The sequence below is a fragment of the Tursiops truncatus genome, chromosome 12 (assembly GCF_011762595.2).
Source record: "Tursiops truncatus isolate mTurTru1 chromosome 12, mTurTru1.mat.Y, whole genome shotgun sequence".
In the NCBI taxonomy this organism is placed as follows: Eukaryota; Metazoa; Chordata; class Mammalia; order Artiodactyla; family Delphinidae; genus Tursiops; species Tursiops truncatus.
The window spans coordinates 46740407-46760648 of NC_047045.1; the positions used below are offsets into that span (position 1 = coordinate 46740407).

Sequence of the window (20242 nt, forward strand, 5' to 3'; positions counted from 1 at the left end):
TCAACTACCATGGCTTCAACTGTAATCCATAGACCGGAGCTACAAATTCACATCTTCGGGCAAGATCTCTCATTGAGTTACTGCTTCAAATATCAAACTGCCTACCGAACATCTCCAAATGAATGATCTCAGAAAACAAAATTCATCACCCCACCCCCCAAACCTCCTTTTCTCCTGCATTTTATATTTTTATGGATTTCCAACACTCACCTGAAGAGCAGTCTCGACAACTGTGGTTGCCCCTTGACTTCTTCCTCCCATTACTACCCATAGCCAATTAGTCCCATTTTAAATATCTCCTGAGTTTGTCCTCTCCTCTCTTACCTCGGTGTCTCTCACTTCCTGCCTAACATTTCCTGTCTGGATTCCTGTGATAGTTCCCGACTGCCTCAGACTTAACCTTCTCTTCTTTGCTAACAGAGAGGTCTTCCTAAAACAAACCTTCTCTTCTTTGCTAACAGAGGGGTCTTCCTAAAACACTACTTGATCATGTTAATGACCCACTAAATTTCCTGAATGGCTTGATGTTGGCTTCAAAATTGACACTCATCTCCTTGGCACCGTAAAGAAGGTCCCTTATTTTTAGGCTCTTGCCCACCTCTTCAGCTTTACCACCTGCCTCTTACTCTGCCCTGACCCCCACCTCCATTCCAAGCTCCTAGTTACAGCTCCCCGAACAGGCTATGGCTCTCTGGTTTCCCGGACTTTGCTGCTCCCTCAGCTTTTCCCCACATTCACCTGGTTCATCTTATTTGTACCCAAGATGTCTTTCCACTCTACCACCACCACCACCACTCCAGCCTGGATGAAGCATCCTTTCTCTGTGATTCCGCTGCGTCCTGCCCTCAGCATAGCACTTACAGTCTTCTGCCTGTCTTCTCCACTAGCTAACAGTCAGTGAATACCTACCACATTCCAGGCGTTGTGCTAAATGCCTTACATGGATTAGCTCATTAATCTTCACCCTAAGATGAGGGACTATGCAACCATAGTGGTTAAATAAGTTGCTGGTGGTCACAGTTCTAGCATGTAGTAAAGTCAGAATTAAATTCTAGGTTGTCAGGTTTCAAGGCTCACCCTCTTAATCACCATGCCATACTGTCTTACCCTTGTTAGACTAATACTAGACTGGATTTGTTCAAGGACTGTGACGTTCTGTTTTACCTGTATCTCAGGTAACACAGTGCCTTAAGCCCAAGAACTCTTTGCTAAATTAAGCCTGAATCACATCTGCACAAAACATAACCTGAATTCATTTGTGACTAAATATACAACATCTGTCCTTTTCAACCATTCTAATCTTAATGGCTCAACCACTGGCTCGTCATTTTCATCACAGCGTTGTGTGATATGCAAATACTCCACTTCCTTTCAGAAGAATTACATAGCGAAATACCTCAGAGCTGGACTGATTGTGCATGTTGAGGAGGAGGAGTGAGTCTCCCTGAGCATAGTACGCCACTGCGTCATCAGCTGTGTAGCCCATGGCACCAACGTCGCCTTCTGCCAAAAGTGTCCATACAACTTGATTTCGATCCATATCTAACAAAACTATCTTGTTGTCAAAAAAAGTTATGAGGCATGGAAATGCACTGATCTCTAAAAACAAAAAACAAGTAGATAATGTGTATGAGAAAAAGAACTTCAGCAAAATCCCTTGATTCAACATCAGGCCATTCTGAAATCCGTGAGTCTCCTTTGGACTCATTTACTACACCCGTCTCAATGGATTCTGCCTGGGTGCTCTAAGCCTAGGTTTATTCAAGCGTGTTTGGTGATGATGAAAATCGATTATTTTATTTGACTTTAATTTCAGCTCAGAGATAGCACTTGGGTATCCCTGAGAATACTAAGGGTCAAAAATGTTTTTAAATCACTAGTTGTTATTTGCACAGGTTTTAGATAATAAATACCTGATGTTTTGGACTTTACTATGTCAGAAAATGGTCCAGGTCCTTTGGATGTGAAGACTCGAACCTAAAGAAAGAAAAGGATACAAAAATGTGCATTCAAAGTGTCCTCAGTGACAACAGTTAAGTTCTGAGACTGATAAATTATTGAATGTTTCATTTCACAATTATGAGATATATCATGAATAGGTTCAGTTATTCACATCTAAGTATATAACAAAAAATTACTAAGAGAAAAAATATTGTCCCAAACAATTTTTGGTAGGATTGTTTTGTCCAGAAAAGTACAAAGTAATGGCACAAACCTCTATTGCAAAAGATCTGAATTTCTATAAAACGTCTTTAGCTATTTCCAAAATTAAATTACATGGAACATTTAACAGAAACAAAACCATACAGATTATGGTAAACTTCCACTTTATCATGAAATCAACAAGAAGCTTCAAATAACTAAATTTACTGTACTTTTTTAAACGAAGATTTATAAAAAGAAAATAGTAATTAACGCTTATATTTGAAAATGAGTTGTGCATTTCAAACCACTTTTACGTATATTATCTCTTTTGATCCTCACAACTACTAAGAGTAGAAACTGGACAGAGATCATAATTAGGGGAGGCAACCTATCCGCAATGACACATGTAGAAACTGGCATAAAACTAAGTCTTCTGAGGTCTGTATGCTTTCCTTCCCACTGTGCCAAGCTGCGTTCTAACAGCAAAGTTTTTTTAAACAATTTTTATTACATGTCTCTTATTATATAATAATTATTTCCACTTCCAAAACTTGCCTGCGTTCTATAGCCTAAAAGAAAATTGCCATCCATAACGGTGGCCTTGAAAGATAGAAGCTCAAGTGCCCTCTCAATCAATGAAACATTGGATTATTTTTATTATACTTCTAGAATTAAATCTCTTTTACTATATTCTGTTTATTACTATCTGTGTATGGTGTGCGTGCATGTGTGTGTGTTTATCATGGTGCATATATATATCAATCAGTCTTCACTTTTGCACCGGACCGTGTTAAGTCAAACTCAACGCCTATACATGCAGATCACTTTGCAAAGCTCTGTGGTGACTGAGATTTGAACCAATATAAACATATAGGCAAATACACTTAACCAGACTATTTATTTAACTGGAACACACGTAATTCTTAACAAATAGGAAGTGTGTGTTATCTTTAACTTTTATGTACAACTGTTTTGATTAGTATATGTAGACCTAATATATTATCAAAATAATTACAGAATTAGAATTTTACAAAAGGAAAATAGATCCTCTGGAAACTGCAAATCTCTAAAACACTCCCCAAAACATTCTGTTCCCCAAAATGAAATGGAAAATAACTCTAAATATGTACAACCTTGTCACCAACCTGGTATATAATGACGATGTGAAAATCATCAGGCTATCTACCATAAGGGGAAAGCTATGTCATATTATATTTAAAATGCCAAAATAGGTGGCAGTCGTTTTTCCTTTTGACTCCTACTCTCTCTGACTTTCTCCTCTTTCCGCAGCCAGGTGATAAATGTGAGATGTCAACTACCCAGACCCTCAGCTTTTATTTCCTTTAGTAGCTGCAATTGGGGGCGTCCAGATGACTTCCAGCAGTTGATGTAATATAGTGGAAAGGACTCTAGAAGCTAGACTGTAGCACACCACTTCCCAACCACGCAGCTTTGGTACCTCACTGATACACCCAGGGGCATGGCTTTTGCTTCACAGTGTGAGGATCAAATGAGATAATGAATATAAAAGCACCTAGTGTGGTACACGGCCTATAGTGGTGGGGCCAAAAAATAATGTTTGTTCTGAATCTGGAAGCAAGAAAATTGTCAAGATGTCCTTTACCCTAGCTGTCCCCTCTCCCTTCTGTACCTTTGACTTGACCTCTGTGATCACAGCGTACATGAAATTATTGACAGAGCGGCAGAATTCTTAACCTGGTCCTTTAATCCACCTTTTGTCTACACTATTCAGACCCCTGTATCCCTGTTTTCACTCTCATACCTGGAAGGCAACACTGTACCCAAGACTCATACCCTCAAGTTGAAAAGACATCACTGAGGAAGTGACATTGACAGCAATCCAGTCTTTGAATGTTTTGTTTGTGTCGCTTTGGTTGGATATTTGATAGAAAATTTCGAATCTTGTTAACACACCATTTTCGTGCTTAGGCTTATTCCACCTAAATTCCACCACAACTTCATTCTTATTGTGGTATTTGTCACTTGGTAATATAAATATTCTGGGATTCTCTGGTGCTGATGGAACTGAAAATTAGAGACACAGAGCAGAAAACAATACAAGGTCAACTTCTACCACTCATGATGAGGGTGCAGAGCAACTGAGTAATAGATATTTCTCATTCCTGACAGTTAAGGTATATCTGTCTTCTTCTTAAAGATCTTCAGGAGAGAATATTCCATAGATTTCTTCAGGAACCTATCCTGATATTTCTGCAACTCTTCCTTTTCTCCAACCCAAATCCTACTTACTACCACTGAGGCACAGCTTTCTCATCTGTGGTCTGTGTACATGGAAGCTGGCTAGTTCACCTTATAAAATACAGTATTTACTCTCACTCTGGAGGCGGAAATGGCAGTCACCAGGAAGGAAGACACTATATCCAGCCTTCAGCCAGTTCCGGGTGTAAAATACAGCATATCCAGGATCTAGGCCCTCTCACCGTGAAGCCTCTCTGAGAGTATGGCTTAGTTGTTGCCATCTATTCTGGAGCCACATCAAGAAATTTAGCCTCTCCCAATCCTTTAATTAATTTCTCCCTCTCTCTCTCTCTCTCTCTCTCTCTCTCTCTCTCTGTCAATCCAGAGAAATTCCTCTGCCTGATTTCCAAGTCATTCCATCCAAGACATCCCTCTTCTTTCTTAGGATTCCTCCATAGGTCCCCTCCCACTCTGCCGCTCCAATCACATTGCTCCGTAATGTTCAACACTCACATCGTTATCCAATCCCCAGACCTTCTTGCATTGTATTTACACGGGATAAACCTCTTCTTGCTTCATGCCTTAGAGCCCAGCTAAAGTTTCCTCTCCCCAAAGGCCTTCCCCTGCCATACAAGCCTGCATGTATGGCCCTCTTATAAGAATGCTGGGAGGCAGCCTGATAGAGGTGAAGGTTTCATAGCCTGCTTATTCACTCTATGCCACTGCTACTCAGTTGTCACTGTCTTATTTCTTTTATCATTAGCAGCGTCTGCGTTTATCTCTCTACTGTCTTATGAGCTCCGTCAGAGAGAAAGCACCTTTTCTTATTCCTTATTAAATCCCCCCAAATCTAGTAAAGGACTGGCACAGTAAATGCTTAATAAATATTTGTCAATTTGAATAATTTCCAACTATATTGTAAACTCCCCGAAGGCAAGGGCCAAATCTTATCCTTTTTCCTTATTTCAGAGTGTTGATGGCCCCTAGCCCCCAGTGCATCCCCTGATAGTCAAGTCCATTTCCACAGAAGAAGCCAACCAAAGCTGCCATCCCAAGACAATCTCAAAGAGAGCATACCTGGATCCAAATGCTAACTGCTCCACAACCTGCCCAGGCTCCACTATGTTCCTGTTATGAGACTCATGGATAAATATTGTTGATAAAATCTTAACAGTTTAAAACAAAATTGCAACAGTGAACGTATGTCTGTTTATTGAGCTCTTACTGCCTGCCAGGTCCCGTGCTAGGAAGTTTATATAAATTAAATCAACATGATAAGATCACTTGCCAGTGTCTGCAAAAATGACTGAATGGAGATTTGAAGAAACTAGAGTGAAAAGTCCAGATTAAGCCCCAGCCCTGCCACTCACTAGCTAATTTACATTGGGCAACTCCTAGGCTTCCATTTTCTCTTAGCATAACCAAGATAATAACATCTGTCCTACCTACCACAGAGATGATACAATGATGTTAAGGGTCACTGAAATGATACAGTGATGTTTCTGACACATGATAGGGATGTAATAAATGTTTAATAAAGGAGTGATATATATAAATGTGCTTTGTACACTTTAAAGTGATATACACACGTAAAGGTGTGGCTAATTTCCTTTTTAAAAATATATTCCAAAGAAAAACAATTTTAAAAATTTAGAGGGACTTCCCTGGTGGCGCAGTGGCCAATTCAGGGGACGTGGGTTCGAGCCCTGGTCCGGGAAGATCCCACATGCTGCGGAGTAACTAAGCCCGTGCGACACAACTACTGAAGCCCACGTGCCTAGAGCCCGTGCTCTGCAACAAGAGAAGCCTCCGCAGTGAGAAGCCCCCTCACCCCAATGAAGAGTAGCCCCCGCTCGCAGCAGCTAGAGAAAGCCTGCGCGCAGCAACGAAGACCTGACGCAGCCAAAAATAAATAAATTAAATACATTAAAAAAAAAATTTAGACATCGATATTCACCTACAGAAGATTCTGAGTTACCATCTGTGAGAACACCTCCTGGTAAACCTGCCTTCCAGGAAATTTTTACTGTTCTTAAATCCCCTTTGTCTTTATGAAGCATCTCACAAATTACCTGAACCATGTTTCTGCATTATAGACATACTGTATATCATTACAGTCAAGTGAAACAGTCTTTAAGAAATCTTTGAGATACTCGTTAGGAATAAATTATGCAGATTTATTTTAATGGTGCTATTCTAATCTCCAAAAAGTCATTAAAGAGTATTGAATCTAAACACATCTGCAAAACTGAAAGTTACTTTTAAAAATTATTAACTATCCATTCTAGATCATGAAGGTGAGATTCTGTCTTTTTTTTAAAGAGATTTTAACCCCTGTACCTGTTTCAGGTGCTCGGAGTGATAGAGATGTTTTGGGGCCCTTTCCCCAGTAGGTATAAGGAGTGACAGAAAGATTAAATAAGGCATAGGGCACCAGCCCTTCCACAGTAAATACAGGTAAAGAATGTTGTTCACTAGCCAGGAACTAAAATATAAGCACAAAACATTATTTTCTTAGGGAGAGAATCATAACATCTTTTATTCCTAATTAACTAAAATCTTCAAACTTTGGTTCACATGTAAAGTTAAACCTTGCAATTTTGGAAACACTAATGTTGGTAAATTCCATGTTGTTCCACGAGGACCAGTGTATCTAACACACCAATGGTTAACACTAACCACAAAGCAGTCAGAGACTGGCTATAAAAAGGAGTTCTCAGGAATAATCTTAATAATCAAATGCTACAGGAACAGTGAGGGAGATGAGCTTGGCTAAGTAAAGAAAGTGGCAAATCAGTGTGGGCAGGGCTGACACAGATGGTACACTCTGTTTGAAAAATGGAAGTTACTAGAACCAATGCCATACCTTAGAATGAGCACTAAATTCCACACTGTAGAAAATTACACCCCAATCCACTGCTGGGGAAGCATTCCAGAGGATTTGAAAACTCGAAGCATTTCCTTCAATCATAAATGAAGACTCTGGAATGGCATCTGGGATAACCTTAGGGGTAAAGGAAAAGTTCCCTATGGGATGAAAGAAACAATAGAGAAAGAAAGAATTTAGGATTATCAATTATCACAGATACATGGAAGATTAATAGAAATTACTAATAATTAGAACCAAAACAAAATTTTTCTTTCCTTTAACATATCCTGAAAATCATCTTTTTCTGACTGTTTCAGGCTGTAAATTTGGGTTAAGAGTCAAATGACTGCAAGCAAATTAACAGAAACTACTAAAGCCTTTTTTCCTCTTAAAACATAATTCTAAAGAAAAAAAAACCCCAACCTTAACATTTATGTAACAGAAAGTATGGAGAAGAGAGGTTATGAAGGAATAAAATATCGTACCTGGCAGAGGCTTGAGGGATGTCTGAATAATTGTGAACTGATTAAATTTGGCTGGTTCCAAAACAGAGACACTAGTTCTCTGATCTATTTCCTGAGCTGTAATAATCCTAAAGCCATTGATCCAGAAGAGCCGACCACTGTAGTACATCAGTGTGTTCTGGGAAATGTCAGAAGTACTCCAGGCTGCGAACTCTGTGATGGTGGTGTCCCCAGCAGTGCTGAAACAGGACGTCAATTAGTATTTCTGTCTGGAGTGGGGTAAGGGCTGGTGCATTCAAGTACTGGAGAGAATGTGTGTTTGTGAGTGTGTGTGTTTGAAAACAAAGAGAAAATACTTTGCAACAATAATTGTCATTCTTCTTAATTCCATATTAAGTTGATTTTTACATTTTATATGAAGTATACCGAAAGCAAATTTCCTAGGGTTTTTCTTATGAATGTGATATTGCAATAGCAAGAGTGTTACACAGATTTTAATAAATCCTTGTGATTTTTATCAAAAAAAATTTTTTACCCTACATCAAAGGCACAACCCATTGATTTGTTTCTCCTCATTGCATCATGCCTTCCTCCTATTCTTGGTTAGTCATCTTATTTACTCACCATTCTTTATTCTAGGTTGTTTAGTCCTTCACTTTATACTATTCACAACTGTCTGTTGCTTCAACGATACTTATCAACTTCCACAGCTTAGTCCAAATGCTCCGTTTCAGACCAGGGAATTCAAGGAAACAGACTATTGTTTTAAACTGCTTTTAAAGTTTTTTTCTCAATGACAAGGAATTTTATTTTAAAAATCTGCTTGGTTGTTTCTAAAATTACACCAGTTGTCTGGTTCTCACAATAGCTATCTCAATGTTCTCAGCCTTTTGGAGCAGTTATTTCACTTTTTTTAAATGATTTCTCTAAATTTTTTTAAAGTGTTGACATTCCCTTCTTTAGAAAAGTATGGCACTTAAAATCAAAATAAATAAAAGTTTTGTTTTGAGAGTTTCATAATACTTCCTTGAGAAAACTGAAACTACCTCCAAGGACCTGAGAGGTGTCAGACTTATAAAGAAAAAGTATATTCACTAGTACTATTCCCATAGTCCTTTTGCTCATAAAATAGTCTTTATTCATACCTACTCAGATGTGAAGCCAGCACCTGGTTTGCCTTTTGGCCTTTCACCCACTTGTCTAATTTTACACTTTGTCGTTTCCACTTCTCATTAGAACTTTCCAGTAACCTTGGTGAGGTATATAAAACCTAATTCCATATGGAAAGAAGCTCACCAAGCAGGATGCACTTGGCCTGAGAAGGCTGGCCCTTCTGGACCACACACAGAGCTGCTGCAGCCTAGATACTGTGAATGTGTTCATGTTAGCCTTGCTCACAGGTCGTTTGTTCAGCATTCCCAAAACAGTCCCCAGGGCAGAGATTTCCCTGCAGGGTGAGACTGGAGATCCTTAGTTGTCACTGGCTTGGATTGCCCCTCATTTCCAGCTGAAGACTCCTCTCCTGTAAATATCTCCTGGGCTGGTCGGAAAACTCTTGCCATCTGGTGTTCATCGCAATTTCAGCACAACTTCCTCACTTACAGGAGATGAGTACCTCAAACCCTTCAGTCCTCAGACGGGTAGAGCTGGATTTAAATCAAAGCTCAACAACAAAAAAATCATTAAAAGGTAAACCCTTCCATGAAGCATGAGCTGTGTATAGAGGTCAGCTGAGGTTACTCTACTGAGGGCTTACTCATTTATTCGTTCGTTCAGCAAATTTTGGGTGCCTAGTTCTGTGTTGGCCACTAGGAATACAGTGGTAAATAAGACAAATACAATCCCTGCCCTCATAAAATATACAGCCTAGCAGAATAGGCAGGTAATGAGCAAATAACTACACCATTGAATGGCACTGTAAAAGGAAAGGTAGAGTGGGCTCCTAAACAAGGAGACCTAATGGGGTCTGGTCAGAGAAAGCCACTCTTAGAGAACAATGTTTAAGCTGAGCCTTGCAATCTGAACACAAAGTAACCAAGAGAACTGGGTTTGGGGACCATTTTAGGCAGAGGGAACAGCAGGATGTAGGCTCCTTTGGAGCAATATACTCAGTCCTGACATGACTAAATATGCCTGAACTTTTATGACAGATGCGCCCTTTTCAACCTCCAAGACAGATATGTTGTTATAGATTATATATATATATGTCGGTAATAGATTCATTCTTTAATAAACCAAAGGGAATGGCTGTACATAGGAAAGGGAAGAGCAGTTTGAAAGGCAGCTTACAGTTGTCAAGTTCTGAATATGCTGAACGACAGCAGACAGCTAATCTCATCTCTACTCTATGCTAGAACTACACTGTCCAGTAATGTAACCACTAGGCCACAGGTGACTACTGAGCCCTTGACATGTGGCTACTACAATTGAGGAGCTGAGTTTTTATGTTATTTAATCTTAATTAATTTAGGTTAAAATTTTAAGCTAATATTTGATTTATATATTATGAATCATATGTATGATTTACTGGAAAACTTTAAATATTTTGTAAAAACTTGGGTACGTAAATCAACTTTTTCAATTGTAAATTTTATAAAATCTAACTGCAGATCAAGTATTTCCTATGAAAACTTAGTGTGCAAAATGAGATGTGCAGTACATGTAAAATACACCCAAGCTATCCAAGAATTAATATGAAAAAGGAATACAAATAACTCATTAATAATTTACCTATATGCTTTTACTTTTTAAAATGAGGCAACAGGAAATTTGCAATTATATATGTGGCTCACATTAGTTGTATTGGGCAGTGCTGATCTAGACTAGAGGTGAGGAACTTAAAATGCAGAAGAAGGAAGCTTGATTATATATTAGGAAAAATTTTCTGCTTGTAAGATGGCTTTGGAATCCCTGTCTCTATGTACAGCTTTTTTTTCCCCCAGTGTGATAAAAAGGCAAGTCTTACGTGGAGGGCAAAATTGCCTGTCCTTTGTGTAACCTTGTCAAGATCTGCTGCACTCCACTGGGCATGCAGACAAGGAAAATTATTAACCTTGAGATAAGGAAATGCATTTTTAAAGGAGAAACTTCCTTCCTCTATCTGGTACTGTAGTACTGATTTTTCTGGACACCTGAGGAGCTGGGCTCTCAACGCCAGCTAGCCTGTCCTCTGGAATGTACAGACAGAGAGAGTGAGCCGTAATCCTTCAGGACACTGTCACTTTGAACACTGTCTATATCTCACAGACAGATTCTTTTGACAATCACATCGCCAGTATCTTACATTTCTAGGGAAGGGAACAACCAGTTTTCTATGGTTCACAGTTGGGAAATGAACAAGAGCTGTATGTTATAGCTGATATGAAATAAATGATTAATCAGATTTGCTGTGTTTATGCTCGTATGCATTATAGGTTTATAAACATATACTCCTTTTTTATAGTCTCTATGATTAAGAGTTTTTCCATAAACCAAAAAATATATATTTTTTAATCTAAAAGTAATTTTGACATTGTCTTCATAGAGCACAAATTCTTGGTCTTTGTAAGATTAGACTCTTTTGAAAATTTGATGAAATGAATGGATGCTCAATTTCCAAGCACTCACACACCACCTGAAGCCCTCCATGAACTCCCTAGGGGGTCCAAGAACCCAATATTAGAAATCTCTGCCCTAGAGCAGGACCTTTTGTTTTACTTTAACCTTTTCCTATCTCTCTAATTTACCATGTGACAGTCGGCAAATTTATACACATCTGTGGTTTCAGTTTCCTCATCTATGTAATAATATGACCTCTAAATTCTCCCTTTAACTGCTGTTCTTTAATGATTTTATGTCCTGTATTTTAATTTGAGATATGTAACTGTTTCCTTGAAGTTAAAAACTATTGGCTGTTTAAACTAAAAATAGTAGTGAACATGGATTTTAGAGTGTAGATGAAAGTAAAACATATGACAACAAGAACCCAAAGAGTGAAGGGTAATAATTGGAAACATATCACCATAAAGTTTTAAAATCATTTATGAAGTAAGAATATTTTGAATATGACTGTGGTAAGTTGAAGATATTTAATGTTAAAAATGCATATTTTACTCTCTAAAGCAACCTAAAGAAAATTATAAATACACATAATTAAAATGTTGTGAGAGGAGATAAAATGGAATACTAAAAAAGTATTTTATTTACCCTCAAAGATGCAGAGAAGTAGAACAGAGGAATGAACAGCTGATGAGACAAATGGAAGTCAAACACCAAGATGGTAGACTTAAATCCCAACATATCAATAATTATATTAAATGTAAATGAATCAAACACCCCACTTAAAAGGCAGAAATTGTCAGACTGCATAAAAAAGCAAAACTTTATATGCTATTTACAAGAGACACCTTTTAAATGTAAAGACGAAAATTGAAAGTAAAGAGATATAAAGAGCTGTACCATGCAAACACTAAGCATAAGAAAGCTGCTATGACTTTCCTAATACTATCAGACAAAATGGTCTTTAAGATGAAGAATATTACCATAGATGAATGAGGATATTTTATAGTAATAAAAGGAAATACAATGTAATCAAGTATATAGATAACAATACTAAATACAAAGCATGCAGATACATCAACTAAAGAGTTATAGGCAAATCTATAATCATAGTTGGAGACTATATTAAGAAGCAGAAAAACCCATCCACCCATTTCCTGGGCTCTTGAGGGGCATTCTCCTCAGTGCCTCTACTGGACTCTCTTTACATCCTATCACAGTATTCACCATATCCTACGGTAATTAGTTATTTAAAAACTTACCTTTCCTTACAAGCACAATGCCTGCAACACAGTGGAAAATTAGTAAATGTTTATTGGAAGAATAAATGAATTCTCATGCACTATCATTTATAACTGAGGAGCAAGTTGTTCTCTTATTCTCAACCAATTGCCTTCAATCTTACTTACCTCTGACCCCGAAGAACAGCTGTGTACAGGTGAATACACTGACTGTCTTGAACCAACCAATACAGGAGCCCATCACTAAGGTCTAAAGTTAGAGCAATTACCTAAATAGAAAATATGGAAAGAAAACAAATCAAATACATGTTTAAGGATACCTTTGTGATTATGTCACACTTAAGCTACAGATTTCTCTTTAACATCCTCTTTGGAATAATAAACTCAGTGATTATTGCCTTTCACTGAATATAAATATTATATGAGTATGTCTATTACTATGTAATTTTGATATAAGCACTGGTTTCCTAAAAATCCCCAAATGGCAAGAAGTATTCACTTCTATATACTTATCTCTAGTGGTTCTCAAAGTTTGATTCTTGGACCAGCAACATCAGCATCATCTGGGAATTTGTTACAAATACAAATTTTCAACCACACTCCAGGTCCTACTGAATGAGGGACTTTGAGCCACTGTGTAAAGCCTTGTCTAAAGCTAGCCATAACTTTGGACTCTTCAGCCACATAAGCCAGTGAATTTGATCGTTGTTTAAATCAGTTGTTCTCAATTGCTACACATTAGAATTACCTGTGGAATTCTTTAAACATCTCAATTCCCAGTCTGCATCCTGTTAAATTTTGATCTCTGGAGATGGTATCCAGTCTCCAGTATGTCTTCATATTCCCCAGGTAATTCCAATGTGTCCCCAAGTTTGAGAACCAGTGGTTCAAACCATTTAAAATTATATCTCCTGTTAATTACAACCAAAAAATCCTGATATTTTTCTAAAATATAACACAAACAGGGTTTTTATGTGATATAATTGGATAGAGTCATGTATATATAAAGTCCTATTTCCAGCTGACATCTTACAACTACTTCTTATTACTCTTTCTTTGTCTTCTTTTTACAATCTATGTCTTAATTTTACATCCAGTTGACTACGTGAGGCTTGAGGGAAGACTGTTTCTCCTATGAAATAAGGTGCATGAGATAGAAGTTACAATCCAAAGGATCTTTTTTGCTTTCTTTGGCTTTATAGGTATTTTTCAGATGAGTTGAGATTGCTAGGAGTCTGACCTCAGAATAGCAGAGTCTTTCTATAGCAGACCTAGAGGCTGAGAGGTATCAGATAGGATTAAAGTTGATGACTGTATCTTTAGCAAGATACAACAGCATATAAACAAAAAGATGAGCCAGTGAAAAATGTAAAAAGAATACAATAAAGTATCCAACAACTAAAAGTACTTGCTGGCAAGTTACCCAAGGCTTGCTACAAAGAAATAATCTCAAGACCCATGGCTACAAGAACCTTCAGTAGTCATGTAAATCACAGCCTTCAATCTTCAATAAAACTCAACCTACTCCTTTCCCAAAAGGTAGAAAACTATTCTAGCAATTCCTAGCCTTTCAGGAGTTGAATTATGTCCTTTCTTCAGGCTAAAAGAGATTTATTGATAATTTTTCCAGTTAAAGTGGAACCAAGTTAATATTGTTCGGTTATCTATAATGAGATGCACTAGAGTTTTCCAAATTACAGATTAACTCTACTTTATCTCTTAAAAAAGAGTTTCTACAACTCCCTTTGCTGGAATACAACAAACTGTTCAAGCTATAAGTGAAATTCAGGTATTGGATCATTACCCCATTCCTTTACACCAGCCATTTGGGCCCATATTTAAGCAGTGTCAGAGGCTGTTCCATAAATCTTTGGTAACCATTGTTATGTCTAGTAACTCCCATACGTAGGAAATAATCCCTTTGATCTAAACAAAAACCTTAAAGTTTAATCCTCTGGTAAAATGTACTATATACTATGAGCCTGACACATCAGATGTGGCAAAAAGTATCTTTTCACTTTAAAAGAATTTCTCATTTCATTCTCCCTTTTCATCGCACAAATGAGTCTTTCTATAAATGATTGGCTAACTATTTTATTACACCGTTGATTGCAAAGTATCTTATACTCCGTGATAAATCTGTGAGTAACACAGAAAGGAATGACAGTGAGATGGAGCGCTTTGCTCAGTGCAAAACATATTACCTTCAAAACACCTACTAGCATTAATGGAGGCAGATGAATAAAACTAGCCACGGAACCAGAACACAGATTTGCACAAGTAGGAACAACATTAGCCAGCCTGTGAGAGTATCTGGAGTGGATTTTAAAGAAAAGTGTATTTCCCCAAACATGCTGAGAAATCTAATGATTCACTCATTTACAGAAAAGTCCCCAGGGCCACTCCCGAGCTATCCTGAGTGGAAAAAGCTCAAACGACAAGATCAGGACAGCAGGGAGATTACTGACAAAGTCTCGGGGATGAATAGGAAGTTACTCCTGATATACTGTTACCTTTAATATGCTTTTACACAGAAAAAGGTTTTCCCCTAACATTTCTTATGGAGACATAAAAAATGTACTTTCTTTGTATTCAGACTCAAGTGGCTCTAAAATAGAATTAAGGGATTATTTCAGTATTTGACAGGAATAATTAATCTCTGGATATGGTGTGTAAATTTCTATTTCTTTTAAATATCTGTGTTATAATCTGTAGGTGCCAATCTTAGGAATTATAACTGATACATCCTATGGAATTGAGGATCAGTGACTCAACAATTTGTTTGTTTGTTTATAAATGATCTGATACATCTGTATTATCTCTACTGACAACAAAAAAGGCTTTAAAAAAAATAAGAAAATTTTAAGAAATATCCTAGATAGAAATAGTATAAATGATATATTTCTTCTTCATGCTTTTCTGTAATTCCTAAATTTTCTACAGTAGACATATATTATTACGATGATCAGAGAAAACAAAATTCAGAAATTTAGATGGGTTGCTAGAGGGTAGCTAAACAGGATCAAGAAAAATAGGTATTGCTTCTAGAAGTTGAGGAAGTAAAAATATCATTTGTTTTAGAACCATTTCTATATCAGGGTATTTTTTCGATTGAGTTACAAAATACAAGCTTAACCTCTATTGAGTGGTTACCATGTGCCTGGAACTATTCTCACTACTTCCCATGAATTATCTCATTTAATCTTCACAACAACCCTAAGAGGACAATTGTTAATATTCCCATTTTTCAGATAATGAGACAGACACAGAGAAGTCAACTGTCCTAGGATTTACACAGTTTTTAGAGCAGTCAGTACCAGAAATTGATTGAAAATAATAAAACACCTAATCATCGCCCAAGAAGAAGCTCTAAAATATCCAAAGAATTCCTAAAGACTATGAAAACAGACGGAAATTAAAATGCTCGTGAAGTGTGAGTCCATTCAAGATAAAGCAAACTATAAAAATCTCCACATTATATTCTAATTTATTTAATCACTTATGATAATCAATAAGACTTAGAGAAAGTTTGGTTATACCAAGATCTTACCATAACAGTATTTCTTTTCAGATTCTACCTGAACAACTCACAATAAGCAGAAACAGTATTATCATAACTATAAAACAGCATTATTTAGTACTATTAAATGATCAGATCTTAGTTTTCATTTTCACCTTTTTCCCAGAAAACCAAGGCTGTGCCTGCAGTATAAGGGAACTTTCTCCATTTAGCCTGGTACTTTCAACTGAATACAGTGTGGTCCAATAGAGATATCCGGCAACTGAGTCCACCACCATGTCATTCACCAACGACTTCACGTGAGTCACAATGTCTGTGTGTCCTGTCGACAGAGACTGCCTTTGTATCTACAAAACATAGTCATGTCAGTTAGTGATTTTCAAATGGCATCATGATTTCTGAATAGTTTATTGCAATTGTTAGTAAATTACTGCATTCATACATTCATTTGTTCAACCACAGTAGTTATTGGCACTCTGTGCTGGGTAGTGTGCCTAGCCTTGGAAACATAACAGTTAGAAGTTATAAGAAAGTTAGAGGTTATAAGGAAGCTTACTCCTTTTCATACCTCTAAAGAGAAAGGAGATACATTTATTTTGAGTTAAAATACTTGCCCTTCCTAATCATACATCCAATCAACACATAAAAATGTATTTGATTAGGCTCCCAAAGAAGAAGTATACTCCTGATAAATGGTGATGTCTCTCTCCTTGCTCCTGTCAGTATATCTCCATAATATTAATTACTATCATTATTGAGTACCTATTGTGTGCCAGGCACTGTACTTCTTTATTTCAATCTTTAAAATATTAGCTCTTTTAACCCTCACATTAAGCCTGTAAATGATTTCTATTTCCTACTTTTTCACAAGTAAACTGGGTTCAAAGAAGTTAAGTAATTTTTCAAGGAGTGGAACTGTTTTATAAGAGACAGAGCAAATACTTGAAACCAATTTTTATCCCACTCTTCCACTTCCTCCTTCAAAACTATTTTCAAACTAACCCATTTTGGGGAGCATTCTCTGATTAACCCCAGTCAACTCCATTCTGCCTACAGGTCATTGGCACTTATGAATTCAGACTATACCATATTGCTTTGCTTCTAAATACATTGTTTTGTATGCTTCTTCTATTAATTCATGAATGTTTTTTGTTTGTTTGTTTTTTTGGCTGCGTTGGGTCTTCGTTGCTGCCCGTGGGCTTTCTCTAGCTGCGGCTAGTGGGGGCCACTCTTCGTTGCAGTGCGCGGGCCTCTCATCAAGGTGGCTTCTTTTGTTGCGGAGCACGGGATCTAGGGTGCACGGGCTTCAGTAGTTGTGGCACACGGGCTCAGTTGCTCCGCGGCATGTGGGATCCTCCCAGACCAGGTCTTGAACCCGTGTCCCCTGCATTGGCAGGGGGATTCTTAACCACTGCACCACCAGGGAAGCCTCATGAATGTATTTTTATGTCATGAAAAGAGCAGGGGCAAGTAGTGATGGTTGCACAACACTGAACATACTAAAAACCACTGCATTTTATACAATCAAAGGGTGAATTTTATGGTACATGAATTATATCTCAACAAAGCTGATATATTTTTTCAACAGAGCAGAGGCATGTCATCTATTTTCTTCATATTCTCTACTATGCCTATTCTCAAGACTCTAAACATATTGGTAACAGATAATGAGTAAATAAATGAATGGACGCGTGCCTTCCTGATTAGAAAACGATTTCCGTACCATATTTCTTGATCTGTTAGACCAGTGTTCTCATCAGCAACCGTCTTATATTTCAGTGTGCGCAATGCACGGGATGTCTTCATCTTGCCCCCAATCCACTCTCCACCCTCCTCTGTGCCCCCTGAGCCTGATATCAATGGACTACATCAACCTAGCTCTGTTGTTCTCTGGCTTCCAGAGAGTTTCAGCCAATGGAAGCACTGGCAGAAGATCAGATGCCAGAAGAAAAGAGGGATAGGGGTACATAGGTACCCCCGTATCACTCCTTGCTAGACCATACATTTTGACAGTGGCTGGCTTTCATGTCAGCAACTCTCCTAAAGCTACAGCCCTCACCATTCTTGCCCTTCTTTCCGTTGCCCTTTATGCCTGGTGGCAGTAATAGCCTCCCACACTTGCTAGCCCAGGGCATGCTTCACCATCCTTTGTTCATTTTCCTTAGCCCTGTAGATACCTTTGAAAATAGTCTCATCACTTAGTTTCTTTTAATCATGCCTTTGGAGTGTGCCATCTTCCCTAGGACACTGACCCACTGGTGAACATTTTAATATATTTATTTTAACATATTATTGAAAATATGTGACAAATACACCACATAGTGATATAAAATTTCCTTTATACCTAAATACGTTTTAATTAAAAAGTGAGTAGGCTTAGAGACAAATACTAAGTAAATAGTAGCAGAGGTGGTACACAAGTATGAAAAAAATTGTGAAAATTACATTCCAGTCACTGAAATGGGTGGGCATTGTTCGAGAGCATCCAGAATGCCAGGCTTCTACTTACCATGTACGTCTTTCCAGCCCAGTAGAGAAAGTGACCCAGCCACTCGAAAGCTAACGCCCCTGCTCCTGCAATGTTGGGTATGTGATAATTCTCTGAGATGTCCGTCCCACTCAGCAGCCACACATAGACATCACCTTTCATGTCGCTGTAGTAGAGGCTGTTGTTATACCAATCCATGTCTCAAAACAAAGTGAATTGGTAGCAGTTATTTTTTCATACATGCCAGCGTAAACATGGCGAGTCAACAAATCATACATGCACCTCAACATAACATTAAAGCATATACTAACACAGATACTCACTAGAACTTCAAGGATCTGTCAAGAATTTTATCCCAAAATCTTAACCCCTGGAACTAGAGAGAGGAACTAATAGTCATTGAGTGTCTCCTCTTTGCCAAACATTGTCTTGGGCACTTTTACCTATTTCACTCGACTCTTAAAAACAAAGCTATGAAGTAGAAATCATCCCCATTTTTTTTTTCCTTTTCTTTTTTGGCTGTGCTGTGAGGCTTGCGAGATCTCAGTTCCTCAACCAGGGATTAAAGCCGGGCCATGGCATTGAAAACCCAGACCCCTAACTGTTAGGCCACCAGGGAACTCCCCATCCGCATTTTTGACATGGAGAACGGAAGACTCCGTGAAATTATCTATTCTGCCCGAGGTCTCACAGGTGAAAAGAGGAGGAGACCAGATTCAAGACAACTTCAAAGCATCGTTCTTTCTGTTAGTACCACACCGCCTCCTAAGTCCAACTCATTTTGGTCAGAAATGCTGTGGTACTTTTAATAGCCAAACAAAGAGATCTAATAATTAGATAATTATAGAAGATGCCATTAAATAATAAATAAATAATAATAAATTATAGAAGATGCCATTGAAGTAAGATACCACTACTTAATCTTCTTTGTCATGAAATTCTTTCTTATACTTGATTTAGAACTTCACATTGCTGTTCTGTGTTCCAGTCTTACAGCAAACTCATAATAAATGACTTAACTATAGCTGTCTTCATGGAACAAGTTAGGCTGTTACTGTGAGACAACATTGAGAAATTAAAATACATGAGAAGTATATCAAAGCCTTCCTGGAATGGACATAAATCATTAAATAACTACATTTTGCGGAGTAATAAATGGCCCTCCTCCTTGAGAACAGACATTTTCTTGATAGTGTCACTGGCAGTATAGTTCAGTCAATATTTTTTCCTTTCATTATTGACCTAATACTAAAATACGCAATCCTTTTGATTGGTTGACTATCTCAAGAAGTCTTACAAGTAGAAACCTGCCATCCAAGTGTACAGGGGACTCGGTGTTTACCTGATACATTTCCCATATCAGAGGATAGGAATTCTCCCGGGCCAAAGCTATTTAATGGTTTACTCCAAAGCCCATCTTCTTTCACAGCCATGATAAATGGTGGCTCTGCAGCTGTTTGGTTTAAAAAAAAAAAAAAAATTGAAAGAAATATCACAGAAAACACACTTTTTTTAGATACACATTTATACGTTAGATTTCCTTCATAAAGTCAATGAGCATTTTGAAAAATACTCTGGAATAATATGAGTAATTGTATCTGCTTAAAAGAATTATCTATCATATTAAACATACTTTCTGATTTTTGTGTAAATAGTTGTAATTGAATGTGAAGAGAAATGTGTAGTGATGTTGCCTCTATAGCAATGTCATGGTCATGGCAGAATTTTTTTTTTTTTTTTTTTTTTTGCTTTAGCTAT

At 37.6% G+C, this 20242-nt stretch overlaps 1 protein-coding gene across 2 annotated transcripts in view; it reads right to left on the reverse strand.

The window, feature by feature from the left end:
- ROS1 (ROS proto-oncogene 1, receptor tyrosine kinase) overlaps positions 1 to 20242 on the reverse strand; it is a 112042-nt gene that overhangs the window by 54074 nt on the left and 37726 nt on the right. For both annotated transcript variants that reach the window (XM_033867351.2, XM_033867350.2), the window contains exons 15-24: positions 19827 to 19937; positions 18506 to 18684; positions 16152 to 16343; positions 12645 to 12745; positions 7720 to 7937; positions 7232 to 7392; positions 6706 to 6850; positions 3929 to 4191; positions 1914 to 1977; positions 1397 to 1599 (exon numbers count right to left, since the gene is read on the reverse strand). In XM_033867351.2, the coding sequence (XP_033723242.1) occupies positions 1397 to 1599; positions 1914 to 1977; positions 3929 to 4191; positions 6706 to 6850; positions 7232 to 7392; positions 7720 to 7937; positions 12645 to 12745; positions 16152 to 16343; positions 18506 to 18684; positions 19827 to 19937 (1637 nt within the window). The remainder of the gene's footprint in view (positions 1 to 1396; positions 1600 to 1913; positions 1978 to 3928; positions 4192 to 6705; positions 6851 to 7231; positions 7393 to 7719; positions 7938 to 12644; positions 12746 to 16151; positions 16344 to 18505; positions 18685 to 19826; positions 19938 to 20242) is intronic.